Genomic DNA, 15,437 nt, shown 5'->3' with positions numbered 1-15,437 from the left:
TCTATTGATGGTTGAACAGATAAAATGTGGCATCCTTAAAATGAACCCCAGTCTTTAAAAAAGAATGTATGGACTGGTGGCATGGCTCGGCAGGTAAGGGTGCTTGTGACCAAATCTGGTAGCTCAGGTTCCAACTCTGGAACCCATCTGGTGGAAAAGAACTGACTCCCACAACTTGTCCTCTAACGTGCACCTTGGCACACCTCCCTCTCTCACATGTAAGAAAGTACACATATAAAGGAAATTATGACAATACTATAACATAATATCATGCTAAAAAGCCAAAAGGCTGAGTATGGTTGGCATACCTGTATTCCCAGCATGAAAAGCTGAGGCATGAGTAACGGTTCCTAATCATCCTTTGCTATATATCAAGTTTGAAGCCATCTTAGGCTACATGAGACCTTGTCTCAAAACAAAAGCAAATCCAAATAAAATTACTATATGGTTTTAGTGTAATATTCACAGACAATGAAAGAACGATGATTTGTCAGATACTGGGAGGAAGAGGAAATGGGAAATGATTACTTAGTGGGTTTGGTTTCCATTTTACACAATGGAAGTTCTGGAGATGGGTTGCACAGGAAATGTAAACGATTACAATAGAAGTGGTTAATATGCAGCACTTAAAAGGCTAGAGGTTAATAAGATGGCAAATTTTATGTACATTTAGAATTAAAAAAAAAATGTTGCTCAGCAGTGGTGGCAAGATACCAAGCTGGGTATGGTGGCATATTCCTTTAATCCCAGCACTGGGGAGGCAAAGGCAGGTGGATCTCTGAGTTCAAGGTCAGCCTGGTCTACAGAGCGATTTCCAGGACTGGCTCCAAGCTACATAGAGAAACCCTGTCTCGAAAAAACAACAACAACAAAATGCCTGGCAGTTAAATCAGCCATTATCCTTTTGGAAGACTAACCATAAATGTCAGGAACAGGGGCACACTCTACTCCCAGTACTTGAGAAGCAGAGGCAGGGGGCGTCTACAAGAGTTTGGTCTACATAGTGTCAGTTCAGGCCAGAGCTACATACACACTTAAATGTAAAACAACCATAATAACAAAAGCTCCCTTTTCAAATCTGTCCCTGTTCCATCTAATTTTTTTGTTACGGTTTCTGCTCTGTTTTCATTAGATCTCAGCTTGACACGACAGAACTAATCCACAAAACAGAACAGAAAAGTGAAGATACAGATCCAAGTAAACCAGGAATTTGACATAGAAAAGCTACATCTGAAATGGTCATAGACAAATGTCTTTCTAATTGCTACAGGGTATAAATACATTCTCACAACCATGGACAAATGTTCAGCCAATTGAAAAGCATACACACTGCATTCCTATTGCACGATATCAAACAAAATAAGCTTAGGTAGGAGAGTGGCTTAAAACAAACACTGAAACTGGAATGCCAGAAGAAAACGTGACAAAATTCCAAATACTCTCAGTGCAGAAGCCCTTTCAAAGTCACTAAAACACATAAAAGATTTGGGATTTAGCTATATAAAAAATGGAAAATGCTGCCGGGCTGTGGTGGCGCACACCTTTACTTCCAGCATTTGGGAGGCAGAGGCAGATCTCTGTGAGTTCAAGACCAGTCTGGTCTACAAGAGCTAGTTCCAGGACAGCCTCCAAAGCCACAGAGAAACCCTGTCTCAGAAAACAAAAAACAAAACAAACAAACAAAACAACAGGAAAATGTCTACATCCTCGAGAGGAGGAGGAAGACACTAAAAGCTAAAAGCAATGCTGTGAATAGAGCCAGGAGGCCTTGACAGTGGGGACCTGGCTCAGCTGTGCCTGCTTCCCTGTCTACCATAAGGAAGTCTGGCTAACAAGTTCGACACAGAAATCTAGTGAGAAGGATAAAGCACTCAGGACATCCACTCCTGAACCACAGACATGGATAGAAGTGTTGCTATGGAGAGGTTGTGGAGGAGCCCTGGGTTTGGTTTGGTTTTATGTTTTCTTTTGTTTCCCACCTAGGATTAGCTTTACCATAAGGGCACAGATTGGTGTATGATTTATCAGCTAGCTCCCCTTCCGCTCAGCCGCCATAGGTACTCTCTGGTGTCTCCTACCACTACATCATCCTACTTTGGGTGGAGACACCTTAGCTAGGAACAAACGACTAACCTTAGAAATAAGTGGCTCAGCAGTTAAGAGCACGTGTTGCTCTTGCAAAGTTCCCAGCACTCACATTGCTCACACCTTCAGCTGTCTGTAATTTCTAGTTTCAGGGATTTGTCGCCATCTTCTGGCCTCAGAGGGCACCAGGTACACATGCAGTGGGCTTACTTTCCCACAGGCAAAACATTTATACACTTAAATGAATTTTTTTTAAAAAAAACAAACGTATATCAGTTTTCCAGTTATTTACATGATGTGAAAAATGACAGGCTGGCCAAGAGCAAGAGGCACAGAGACACTGTGTGCTGCTGTGTGAGGCCAATGGCTCATCAGCACTGAGTCCTACCTAGTTCCTACGCTAACTTCTGGTTCAAGAGACAACACCTTTTTTCTCCTCTACACAGAGGCTAAAAAATGCTGTTTGGGTATGGTCTTTCATTTGTTAATTCTATAGAATTTTAAGTGGCTACTATTTGTAATTGCTTAAGATGTACCAATAATCAAGTTGTCTTCTGGCTTCTGCATGTGATGAACTATGGCTCAAGTGGGCCACACACTTATGTGCACGCTAAAAATATAATTTAAACACTTTTTCCTCTTTGTAAGTTCATGATCTCAGTGACAGAAAACTAAAATAGCGATGAACTTGACAAGTGTGAGGAAAGCAAGGGTGAGGACAGAAGCTGAGGAGTTGCAGGAGTGGATCATAGATGACCTAGCAGAACCCAGCAATGACTTGGGCTCTACTTTTATCATTTATTTTATTTGTTTTTTTGAGACAAGCTTTCCTGGAACTCTGGATCCTCCTGCCTCACCTCCCGCCTCTCCTCCCCATCACCGAAATTGTGTGTACCACCAGGACCAGCTGACTCTGACTTCGGATGAAACGAGGAACGTTAGAGTTTTGAGCAGAGAAACCTGTGATCTGCTGTTTTAGAATTCTAAGGTCGTACTGAGTTTGAGGAAAGAGTTAAGAGGACACCAAACCCAGCCTCCCTTGTTGCGGGTAGGGAGAGCTCCCCGTCCCTGGCTTTTTGCGCCCAGCAGCCTGGTTGGAAGGCAGAGGGACTCCCGACAGATCCTGTAGGTGGCGATGCTACCCCACAGTGACCAGTGCTCTATTTTGCAGAGAGCCCCTCAGCAGCATGCACCTTCTAGCTTGCCAGCTCCTCTCTCCCAAATCCAAATCTCCCAAAGACGTCAAAAGCTAGCAAGAGCCCCCCCCCCCCCCCGCAGTCCCTTCTTGGGCTTCCGGGGAGCACTGGGTAAAAGGAAGAGAGGAGTTGCCGGGCGTGGTGGCGCGCACCTTTAATCCCAGCACTCAGAACTCAGAGGCAGGCAGATATCTGAGTTCGAGGTCAGTTTGGTCTACAGAGCGAGTTCCAGGACAGGCGGGGCTACACAGAGAGACCTAGTGTCATAAAACAGGAAGAAGGAAGGAGGGAAGGAAAGATGGAAGGAAGGAAGGAAAAGCCTCTGGGCCTTGGAGGCAGAGAGAAGGCTATCAGCAGTTCGGTGTGACCCTTGCCCTTCCAGGGGAAGATGTGGGTGTTCCTAGCACACGAGTTGACTCACAACCAGTTATATGACTCCAGCTCCAGCGGATCCCTCATGCTCCATACATTCACACAGACACAAATGCATTTAAAAAGAAAATCACTGAGCCCACTTCTCTCTGGGGAGTCACCATCTAACTGGTTTCTGTAGCTTGCAACAATGTTCCTGTTTTACTTCTCCAGCTTCCTCCTTTACTTTTTTTTTTTTTTTTTTTTTTTTTTTTTTTTTTTTTTTTTTTTTTTTGGTGTCACCCAAACCCATCAATTGACTGCTGAGGATATATGTGGTTCAGAGGTAAAAGGTCATCTAGAATGCACAAGGTCCTTTTTGAACTTCAGCACTGTAAAATAAAAAAGGACTGACAAGATGGCTCAGCAGATGAGCCTGACATCCTGGGTTCCGTCCTAGGTCTAGATGGCAGAAGAAGAGAAAGGACTCCCAACGTCCTCTAACCTCCACAAGCAAGCTGTGGCAGGAGCGTGAGTACACACACACACACACACACACACACACACACACACACACACACACACACCAATTGATCAATAACAGTTTTTTTTAACATTACATAAAGTCATAAGTTCATCATTCTTGCTGCGTACCTGTGTTGCTTCTGCATACTTTGGGGATATCAAATACTAAAGGTCCCAAGAGTTGCACAGGTGGTGTAGATCTGTGACGCTCATTGTGCAAGGTACTAGGTACAGGAGGAGACTGCTGAACTAGGAGGCATACCAGTAAAGTTGGTGCAATTGCTCCTCAGTTCCTCCAGTTGTGATATAGGAATATACATCCAAATGGAGGCAGCTGTATGAGAAGCCAGAAATTTGATTTTGCATTTAATGGGAAACAATGCAGTTGTAATATTGGCAACTAGTATTTTTTAAATGATGTTAGGAAGTAGAACTCATCATTAGGAATTAAATGCATTAGTAGCTGCCAATTTTTGACCACTGGTCCAAATCACCATTCTGTTAAGACTATTAAAATTTCTTCTTCGGGCTTCTGTTTCTAGCCTCTCTCACCTCCATACACTTGGCTCACGGTCACCTGGAAACCTCCCCAGTACCCAAGTGGCACCAGTTCATTCTATTGCATCTCTCCTCCCTTGCCACTGCCTACCCCAAGCTACCCATAAGATGAAGTCTAGCTGATTCAGAGGCTGCCAGACTTCTCACTGACTAGCCCAATTCAATCAGTTATCCCATCCCGTACTTCCCTGTGCTAACACCCATAAGCCCCTTTGTTCTCTCTCCCCACTGGACCCCTCCAAACACGGGGCCACAACTATTTATCTATGCATAGGTGGACTATCTGCCACTTAGAAAGTGGCTCTTATTGTGTAGCTTTGACTGGCCTTAAACACACAGAGACCCAATTGCTTCTGTCTCACAAATGCTGGGATTAAAGGTGTGACCACCAAGCCCAGCTCCAAATATTTTTAAGCAAATAAAAGATGAATAAAGTTCACCAAGTGAAGTAGAATTGTCTTAAGGATTATTATTCGCCTACCCACTTATTCATAACTAAAAATTAAGCATCCCTTTGATAAAATAAATTTTCTTTACCCTATTCAATCCCCTGTTCCCCTAGAGGGTACATGCAACTACTCAGAGAACCAGAGAGAGCTGGCCTCCGTCCCTGTGGGTCTTCTCATAGGTAGTAGTAGCTCCTGAGAGTTTCTTTAATCTGTTTTTTCTTCAGTTTTAGTTTTTGAGGAAGTTTCCTTAAATAACCTGAAAGGACAGAAGTCAGAGAGGGTTCCAATGATACAACCACCAGTAGGAAATCTCAGGAACAGATGCAGAGTTGTAAAGAGGAATCAGAAATTTTTTTTCTCCCTGCCAGCTGTGTCCCTTTCTCTTGCTTTTCACTGAAACCTGTGAGGTAGAGAGATGACATCACCCCTCCCCACCCCCGTTTACAGGTAATTGTCCAAACATAGAGCAAGGATGTGATGTGTCCAAAACTTCATGGCAAGCTAGAGGCACAGTCAGGACCAGACCTAAGCCTGCTTGACCTCCCCCTGCTGCCCTCTCATTCCTCACCACTCATAACAAGCCATATAAAACATTGGTTATGGCACGAAGCTGTGATTCCATCATGGGGAGGTAGAAACTGGAAGGTCCCTGCATCTTAGTCAGCCAGTCTAGCCAATCAGTGAGCTCCAGATTCAATGAGAGACCCTCACCTTAAAAAACAAGGTTGGAGAAGTGACTGAGGCACTTCATCTATGCCCCACCTGTGTGACACAGGCTCCCCTCCCAAACACGAAGCAAGTTAAGATCAAAATCTCATACACAGCCAGGCGGTGGTGGCGCACGCCTTTAATCCCAGTACTTGGGAGGCAGAGGCAGGAGGATCTCTGAGTTCAAGGCCAGCCTGGTCTACAGAGTGAGTTCTAGGACAGCCAGGGACACACAGAGAAACCCTGTCTCAAGCCCACCCCAAAATCACATATACAGCCTAGTCTCATTATGTGGATGTATCTACCTATGTTTATCTAACTGCTTTTAGTTTTCTATAATAATTTTAATTTTTATAATAATAAAAAGAAAGTGGGTTGGAAAGGTAGCTCAGCTGGTAGATTCCTTGCCAAGCTTGCATGAAACCATGGGTTTGATCCCCCATACCACGTAAATCAGGTGGCCTGTAATCTTAACACTTGTAAGGTGGGGGCAGTGAGCTAAGAGTTCAAGGTCATCCTTAACTACATATGAGTTTGAGACCAGCCTGTACTATATGAGACCATGTTTGGTTGGTTTTAGTTTTTGAGACAGTTTCTCTGTGTAGCTTTGGTTGTCTTGGAACTGACTCTGTAAACCAGGCTGGCCTCGAACTCAAAGAGATCCATTGTAATGAGATATCCATCCCACCTGCGCCTGTAGTGGTGTTTGGGCATGGTCACAGGTGCAGACTTGATGGAGAGTGGGTTTAGTTCTGGGGTCTGTATAAGGGCCCCTTCTTCTTCTTCTTCTTCTTCTTCTTCTTCTTCTTCTTCTTCTTCTTCTTCTTCTTCTTCTTCTTCTTCTTCTTCTTTTGGGGGTCCTTTCTTCTTAGCCCCCTGGTTTTATTCAATCCATTTGTTGTTAGAATTGATATGAGAGTTATGGCCTTTATTCTTTGATGTCCCATTGTGTGCTTTATTTCCTCAGTTTAAACTGTAGGAACCAAGGCTACACCTGGGCCCTCAGACACAGTTCTGGACCTCACTAGGTGTTTGACTCAGGCTTACTGCCTATGATCTGTTTTCACAGCTGCTCCTGTGCCCAGTGGGATTAATGAAGGGATGCCTGAGGTCACCTTTCGTGATCTCCAGCCAGCTGTGCCCTCAGAAGAGCCACGGAGTACATGTTAGTGCTACACTGAGTTCTCCAGACCACCGTGCTTGCCTTTATCTTCCCTCAACAGGAGCAAAGGAAGGACAGCTAACTGTGGCACAGAAACCAGTTCTAGAAGTGTAGAAATAGACATTTGTCAAGTCTCTCAGTGCCTTAGTACACAGCAGGAACCCTCACAGGTTCCGGCCTTTACCTGGCCTCTTTTTTGTTTAAAAGGCGACATCTCCTAAAAGTGCACAGACCTGTGCAGAGAACCAACCATTTTGGTCACCACAGAGGTCAAAGTGGCTGGGAAGGTCATTCCCTTGCCATCTAGCTCACTGTAAGGATGAGTCCCTTGCATTTTCCCTTTATTCCATTCCATCAGAGTGGGCATCCTGTCATTGCTACCCACCCCACCCCCTGCATGGTCCATACTCTCAGCATTTAGAAACTTTCTACTCTGCTTCTAGTCATATGAGAAAGGGCCTTTATACAAAGTTACCTAAAAATACAGGATTCAAAATGTATGTACTGTGAGACCTTTCTTCTTAGCCCCCTGGTTTTATTCAATCCATTTGTTGTTAGAATTGATATAAGAGAGTTATGGCCTGGCCTTTATTCTTTGAAGTCCCATTGTGTGCTTTATTTCCTCAGTTTAAACTGAGGAAGGGGGGCTTACACAGAACACTGAAGGAACTACAGTAAATGCCAACAGTTCTGTCCTCTGGGTATTGGATATTTTTTATTTGGTCCCACCCCCCCCCCGACACACACACATTTATCTGCATATTTTAAAGTATATCTGGTGAAGAGATAAAAATAGAAAAGAGACTGAAGAAGGGGAAGGAAATGACAGAAGGAACGACACAGAAGGAAGAGACTATAGAAAGGAAGAAGAAAGATGGCTTGTCAGTCTCAGAGAGGATGCTCCAGCCTGTTCCCGATAACCCCCCAACTTCTCCATAGCCTCTCACCCAGGTACCTCCCCTCACACCCAGTGGGCATCACCTCCTCTGAAGTACTTTGAGGACCTTGGCTCCTCCAGCATGCCAGCCTGTTGGCAGGGGGTCTGCATCTTGAACAGCCTCTTCTTCATACCGCTGATATTTCCATGCAACCCCCCGGTGCTGCAGAGCCTGGCAAGTCTATCCTCCTGGTTGGTCGGCAAGTATCTCTCTGGTACATCCAAGGGACAGAAGGCAACCTGAAATTGGGTCCATTGTTGAGGAGAGGCTGGAGGAGAGAGGGGCCTAAATCCTATAGTACCAGCCTTCTCCAACCCCAGCCCCAGCTGCTGAGAGACTGTGGGATCTCAGACATTTCCTTAGCCAAAATGATGGGGTGGGAGTCACAGAAAAACTGGGGATGTAGGGAGGCCTGGCAGACAACTGCATCTTCTAGGGAGGTTTATGCATGCTAAGAAGTCCAAGCCCAGCCCTGCTGTGTCAGCCTACAGAAGGCCATGACTGTGCTTGTACCATTGGACCCAGATGCTTCATGTCATTCATTCACGGCAGTGCTGAGGATGGGCACCAGGGCTTCTGGTGTGCCCAGCAAGTGTTCTGCTACCCTCACCCTCAGTCAGGTTACCTCTTATTGTAAGGTTAAATCTTCCTTTTTAGCCGGGCGTTGGTGGCGCACGCCTTTAATCCCAGCACTCAGGAGGCTGAGGCAGGTGGATCTCTGTGAGTTCAAAGCCAGCCTGGTCTCCAGAGCGGGCGCCAGGACAGACTCCAAAGCTACACAGAGAAACCATGTCTCGAAAAACCAAAAACAAACAAACAAACAAAAAACCTTCCTTTTTTTTTTTTTAAGAGTAATGATGTCTTGCTTGCTTGTTTGTAATGAAATAGTGGTGCTTGTTTTCTTTGTTTAAATCCTAACTTTAGAAAATTTAAATTGAGAGCCTGAAGATATATTTTGAAGTTATTCTGGCCAGTGAAACCCAGAAATCCAGGAGTCACTATAATGGCAACATCTTATAGTTAGAAAAGGAACTACTAGAGCCAGACACTGAGTCAAAAACAAATAGTATCAGCCGATAGCTGACTATATCCTGAGGCAGGAGGATCATTCAACCCAGGAGACAGTGTGTGCTGGGCAACACTGCAGGAAGCCCCCTCCCCTTCTCTTAAAGAAAGATGAAGGTATGTAGATGAATCTGGAGTAGAGCACTTGCCTACTTGTGTGAGGCCCTGAATTCAATCCCAGCATTGCAAAACAAAAATAAACAGAAGGAAAAGAAAAAGAATTAATAAAATGACCCAAGTATTCATGTTGGAGAACAGCAGCAGAGATGCAGAGAGGGGAAGGATTGGTGGAGCAGGTCAAGGCTGGCTTCGTACAGGGAAACAGAGATGGCATCCTGGCTGTCCTCCCCGTTCTATCTTGTGTGTTCCGGCACAGCCATCACCTCCCTGCTTTCGGATGTTTCATTGACAAATGGTGGGTAATAAGTTCTAATTGCTACTTAGAGTGACTTGTGAAGATCACAGGAAAGAATAGAAAGTGCTTGACACAAAGGCAACTTTCTCTCTGCTATTTAGGATTAGTCTTTTGAACTAGGAGCTCTCAAAGTATGCTCTGAGGCCTTGAGAGACTCCTCAGAAGGTGAGAGCTGTTCAACATGTAAGCTACAGATCACTGGATTCTAGTGATGAAACACAGCAGGGACAGTTCGCTGATACATCTCTGAGAAGGTGTGTACTGTGTGATTCCAGCCACGAGAAGGTGAAACTGTGAGTGCAGCCAGCAGTGGTGGCGCACGCCTTTAACCCCAGCACTTGGGAGGCAGAGGCAGGCAGATCTCAGTGTGTTTGAGGCCAGCCTGGTCCACAGATCGAGTTTCTAGGACAGCCAGGGCTACACAGAGAAACCCTGTCCCAGAAAAAAACAAAAACAAAACAAAACTCCAAGAGCAGTGAAAAGAGCAGTTTGCCAAGAGCTCTCAGGAAGGAAGGAGAGGGTAAGTAAATGGATCACAGAAGACTGGGGTAGTGTACCTACTCCGAAAGACACTTTAAGGGTAGGAATATTCACCATACATTTACCAAAACCTGTAACATGAGCAAGATGTGGTGGTACATGCCTATAATCCCGCCACTTGGGAGGTTGAGGCAAGGGGATTGTAAATTTGAGGCCAACAAGGACTCGAAAGCAAGACCTGGTTTAAAAAAAATCAGGGGGAGTAGTTCACAGGGCCCCACCCACCTGAGGATCTAGACTCTCAATGGATGCCTAGAGAGGACGGACATTTTTTTTTTTTCCCATTGGTGTGTCACTGTTAAGTTGCCTATGTTCTGCAAATAACCCCTTACCCATGTTACTATAATCAACTCTATATTTATTGGGTCACACACCAAAAAAAGATAAAAGGAGGAGAAAGTTAGTTGGGAAAAAATCAGTAGAATGTGTGTGTGAGGTAAGAGGATGATGTGGAGAGTGAACATGATCAAACCACATTTTATGCATGGATGAAAATTTAAAGACTCATTTATAGAATTAATGTTAATTTTAAAATTTTAAATAGAAACTATAAGATATATACAACACAAAACATAATCCTAATGGAAACTACAGGTCTTCTCTAGTAAGGGTCTATCAATGTTATCTTACTAAGTCTTGACAAGTATGCCTACAGAAAGGGTCTATGGCTGGGGAAGCAATGGGAATGTGGGTGGCAGGAACTGGACACAAATATTCCACTGATTGTCCTTTAAAGTGGTTTAAGTCTATTATTATTATTATTACTTTTTGAGACAAGGTTTATGTAGTCTTGGCTAGCCTGGACCTCACTGTGTAGTCTAGGGTGTCCTCGAACTCACAGGTCACAGAGATCCTGTGGCTTCTGCTTTCCAGTGCTAGGATTAAAGGCTTGAGCCACTATACCTGGCTAAAAGTCTATTCATTATTTTAGCTGATCTCAGTGGCACACTCCCTGAATTCCAGCACTCAGGAAGCTAAGGCAGGCAGACTGTAGATCTGATAATAGCTTAGGCTACATAGTGAGTTCAAGTGAGATCCTGTTTCAAAACAAATAAACAAAGCTTATGGGTTCTTTTTGTTTGTTTGTTTGTTTGGTTGGTTGGTTGGTTGGTTTTTCGAGACTGGGTTTCTTTGTGCATCCCTGGCTGTCCCGGCACTTGCTTTGTAGACCAGGCTGGCCTCTAACTCACAGAGATCTGCTGCCTGCCTCTGCTTCCTGAGTGCTGGGATTAAAGATGAATATCACCAGCCAGGCATTGGTGGCACACGCTTTTAATCCCAGCACGAGGGAGGCAGAGGCAGATGGATCTCTGTGAGTTCGAGACCAGCCTGGTCTACAAGAGCTAGTTCCAGGACAACCTCCAAAGCCACAGAGAAACCCTGTCTTGAAAAACAAAAATAAGATGTATATCACCACTGCCACTGCCATTACCACCTGGCTGCCTATTCTTTCTTTTCTTTCTTTCTTTCTTTTTTGGTTTTTTGAGACAGGGTTTCTCTGTGTAGCTTTGTTGCCTATCCTGGCACTTGCTCTGGAGACCAGGCTGACCTCGAACTCAGAGATCTGCCTGCCTCTGCCTCCCAAGTGCTGGGATTAAAGGCGTGCGCCACCAATGCCCAGCCAAGACAATATATCATAAGAGACTAACTACTAAGTCAGACCTGAAATTGCAGCTGCCTCCCTTGAGCCAGACACTACAGAGGGCTGAAATAGAAAACACTACTACTTTTCTGAAAATTTTGGAAAGCAAAGTTACTTTTTCATAGATTATTTGTATATATCTCCTATTTTAATTTTCAAAAAATTTAGTAAATACACATTAAATTTTTCTTACCTCTAATCTCTAAAAGGCAAGTATGAATAGTTATAACCACACAAGCACATCTTTTGGAGTTCTCACTGATCTCAAGAAGTAAACATGTCCTGAGATCAGGGTAGCTGACAGCCACTGTGAGAGGACAGGACTAGGCTAATTCTGTGTTCAGGCCCTGGAATGTCCCCAGGCTGGCCTCAATTGTTCTCACCAATGGCTCAAAATGTCCCTGTCCCTGTTAAAACCACAGTGTGAATATGGAAGAGGAATAAATGTCATGACTTGGTAGCCCTAGTCAGCTTCCTCAGGGTGCAGTGTAAGGGGAGGTGGTGAGTGGTGGTGCTTCCTCAGCAGTGAGCTCTGGAAAGGACAAGAGGGGACAGGTATCAGAGGGCCTCTCCATCCGAGTCCTCCCCTCAGGATCTCAGAACACATGGATCAAACTCCTGCTGGGCTTCAGAGGAGCTTTCTGGAAAGCCTCACTAGGAACTTGACTGTCTGGTTGGTTTTGGTGTACTTATAGAGACGGCAAAGCTGCTTTGACTCCAGGTCTGAGAAGAGGAGACAAACCTCCAGAGCATCCTGCAGAGAGAAACCCGAGGCCAGACTGAGAGGTTGAACTGAACCCTTTCTCCCTCTGCACTGCCTACCCAGTAGAAATAGGCTGCAAGTTGCTTGCCAGTTTCAGGTTGAGGGGATGGAGGTGGAGGTCTGGGGACAACCAATAGGAGTGGATCTCTCCTTGTACCGTGTGGCTTCAAGGGATAGAACTCAGGTCATCAGGGTTAGTAACAAATGTTGAACCTACTGGAGGCTCTTGGGAATGATTTGTGTCTACTGTGTGTACAGCTAAGGAACAATCAGGGCTGCCTTGGCGGCTAGAGGGACCTGCTCTTTTCCTCTCCATGACTAGAGGATCTTGACAATAGCATCATCTTGACTGGAGGTGGATAAGGCAAGGAGGCTGCCTACCTTTTCCAGTGCTTGGTCTCCCAGGCCCGGCAGTAATGCAGCAGGAAGGTGTTGATGTGGTCCCCAAGGGCTTCAAGGCTCTGCTTTGTGTACTTTATCCGCCTCTTCTGGGAAAGGTCCTTGGGCAGGCTCAACTTTCGCAGGGACTCCTTCAGAGGCCTCAGGTATTCTTTACACTGAGGAGGTCACAGGTAAGGTGAGGGGCTGAGAGACAGGAAGAAGGGCAGGTGGACAGTCCCAAGTGTCTGGCAAACTGGCCCGACTGCAGTCCTTCTGGGGCTCACAAAGGGCTGTGTGGTGACAAGGCTCCAGTGAATTTCCCACCCACTTCCATCCTGAGTGTGACAGATCAGGTGGTGGACTTGGATCTGACGCCTCCTGAGTCCTCCCAGGCTAGTAGGGACGGGGGTCCAGGAGAGCCCCTTACAATTTTGAAGGTATCCTGGCTCAGGCCCTTGGCATGACAGACCAGAGCATCTCCAGCAGGTATGGTTCTGGAACTCTTCTCTAAGCAGGGAACACTCCCCACCTGGAAGGAGGTGGCACAGTCAGCGAGGGGCTTGGGCCTGAGGACCAGTGCCAGGCAGATTTTGGCAAATATCTTTGACAGCTAAGCCCTTCTCCATTCTCCCTATGAAAACATCATTAGGATAGTAAGCCTGGGCAAAAACAAGCCATCTCTGAATACCTCTGCTTAGAAAACCTAGAATATTTCACCTATTTTTTTCCAACAATTCTTGGCTATACTAAAAAACTTTTCAAAGCTCCTGATGAACATTAGCTCACTTTCTTTTCCCACAGTTCTTTGAGGTTAGCTATCATGAGCTCTGCTTATGTCAACAGTGAGGCATTGAGAGAACTCTGTGACTGCTTAAGAGGACGAGCCGCAATTGCCTTTTCTTTTATTTGGCACTTCTTGCGGTCCCAGGCCCGCATCTATTGATCTCTGAATCTTAGCATTATGGCATGCATCTGGAGGGCAGCCAGTAAATAACGTGGTGATTATCAGGGGTCTTATGACCCAAAAGTGGAACAAAGGGAACTGAAAAGAAAATTAGTGGTGACAAAGTGGCTGTAAAATATTACTAAAACTTTTTTGCACAGGATTAAACTGGTGTCACTGGGTTTGCATCTCATATTTTCTTTCTTTCTTCTTCCTTTTCTTTCTTTCTTTTTTTTTCTTTTCTTTTTTTTTTTTTTTTTTTTTTTTTGTATTTTGAGACAGAGTTTCTCTATGTAGCCCTGGCTGTCCTGGAACTCACTCTGCAGACCAAGCTGCCCTTTGAGATTCGCCTACCTCTGCCTCCTGAATGCTGGGATTAAAGGTGTGCACCACCACTGCCAGCTTGGGCCTCCCATTTTCATAGTCTCTCAGGACAATTAGATTACCTGCTGTGTTCAGAGAGGAAGGGCCACACTCAGAGCACTCTGAAGGGCAGCTGGGGAAAGGTAAAGAAGCACCAGGGCAGGTTCCTCCCAACTGAAGAGAGTAGTAACTCTGGCTAACTCCGTAAACACAGCCACATAACTGTACACAGACCATAACACGTATGTATGCTCACATAGGCATGGGTGAGCCTTCCTAACTAACAGTAAAATGGCACTTCCCATCATCTTGCCAGAAACACATCTTTGATAAACATGTTTACCACTTATCCCTCACTTTGTAGTTCTGGGTAATCCAACCCAGGACTAGGGCAAGCTCTCTACTACTAAGCTACACCATAGCTCCTTTTTAAAGGAATTATATTCTGTTATTCTTTGGGGCTCTTGCTAATGCACACACACCACCATTTTTTTTTCTTGTCTTCTTCCTTGAATTTTATGTTCATGGTTTTCCAAAACCAGCCCCTTCCCTGGCTCCCTCCCATCGAGCCTCACTTCACCTCCTCTAATGGCTTGAATGTGTCATTCCCTTGCCCCTCTGAGGCTTCCATCTCAACATCTGGGCTGGCAGGCTCCAGGAGAGCACTCCTTAGGTCCGCCATGGACTTCTAACTTACTGCTTCTGTGACCTGAGCTGCCCAGGTAGTGGGCAGGTTGGCTCCAGAACTTGGAGCAAAACCATGGCAACTGCCAACACAGAGCTCAGGCCTCTCTCTATCCTGTCCACTCATGCCTCAGGGTGGCCACCAACCATCTCCTCCAACTGGGAACTCAACTCGGTAAGTGAGTAAGTGAGCCAGGTGTGCTGGGTACCCAGCCCCATCCACCCCCAACACTTTTTTTTTTTCTTTTTCTTTTTGGTCGGTGCTCACAGCTGACTGGATGGCACACCTCTGGCCAGATGCTAATGATTTTAAACCCTAGTAAGGTTTTTGAGGTAACTTTCCTGGATGGATTCCACTCCTGATTCTGTAGTTACACCAGGGGCTTCTTGAGAGTGTGTGTTGGCAGAGGTGAGGTGGGGTGGGGGTTGTAACAGTCCTTTCCAGAACGAATTACTAAAGGATGTGCTGAAAGAGAGAATGGAATATAATAAATCTCTACTGAAAGACATTGCTAGTCCCTGTAGCCACCAAGTTAATAAACTGGTTATGCCGAGGGATGATTGGGTTGCTTCAAGGGTATTTACAAAGTACACCATATATATATATATATATATATATATATATATATATATATATATATATATCATTAATCCTCACCAAAACCTTCT

General features: G+C 45.1%; 1 protein-coding gene across 1 annotated transcript; it reads right to left on the bottom strand.

Annotated features, from left to right (window-relative positions):
• Positions 1-5,337: 5,337 nt before the first annotated feature.
• CUNH17orf64 (chromosome unknown C17orf64 homolog) lies at positions 5,338-14,715 on the bottom strand. Its single transcript, XM_027426108.1, is given in 7 exon segments — positions 5,338-5,420; positions 8,016-8,211; positions 12,290-12,369; positions 12,372-12,388; positions 12,779-12,954; positions 13,206-13,307; positions 14,665-14,715. Coding segments are annotated over 7 exon segments (705 nt in total).
• Between the last annotated feature and the right edge of the window lie 722 nt (positions 14,716-15,437).

Source organism: Cricetulus griseus, chromosome 7, assembly GCF_003668045.3.
Source record: "Cricetulus griseus strain 17A/GY chromosome 7, alternate assembly CriGri-PICRH-1.0, whole genome shotgun sequence".
NCBI lineage: Eukaryota > Metazoa > Chordata > Mammalia > Rodentia > Cricetidae > Cricetulus > Cricetulus griseus.
This window is presented reverse-complemented; position numbering and strand designations above follow the sequence as displayed.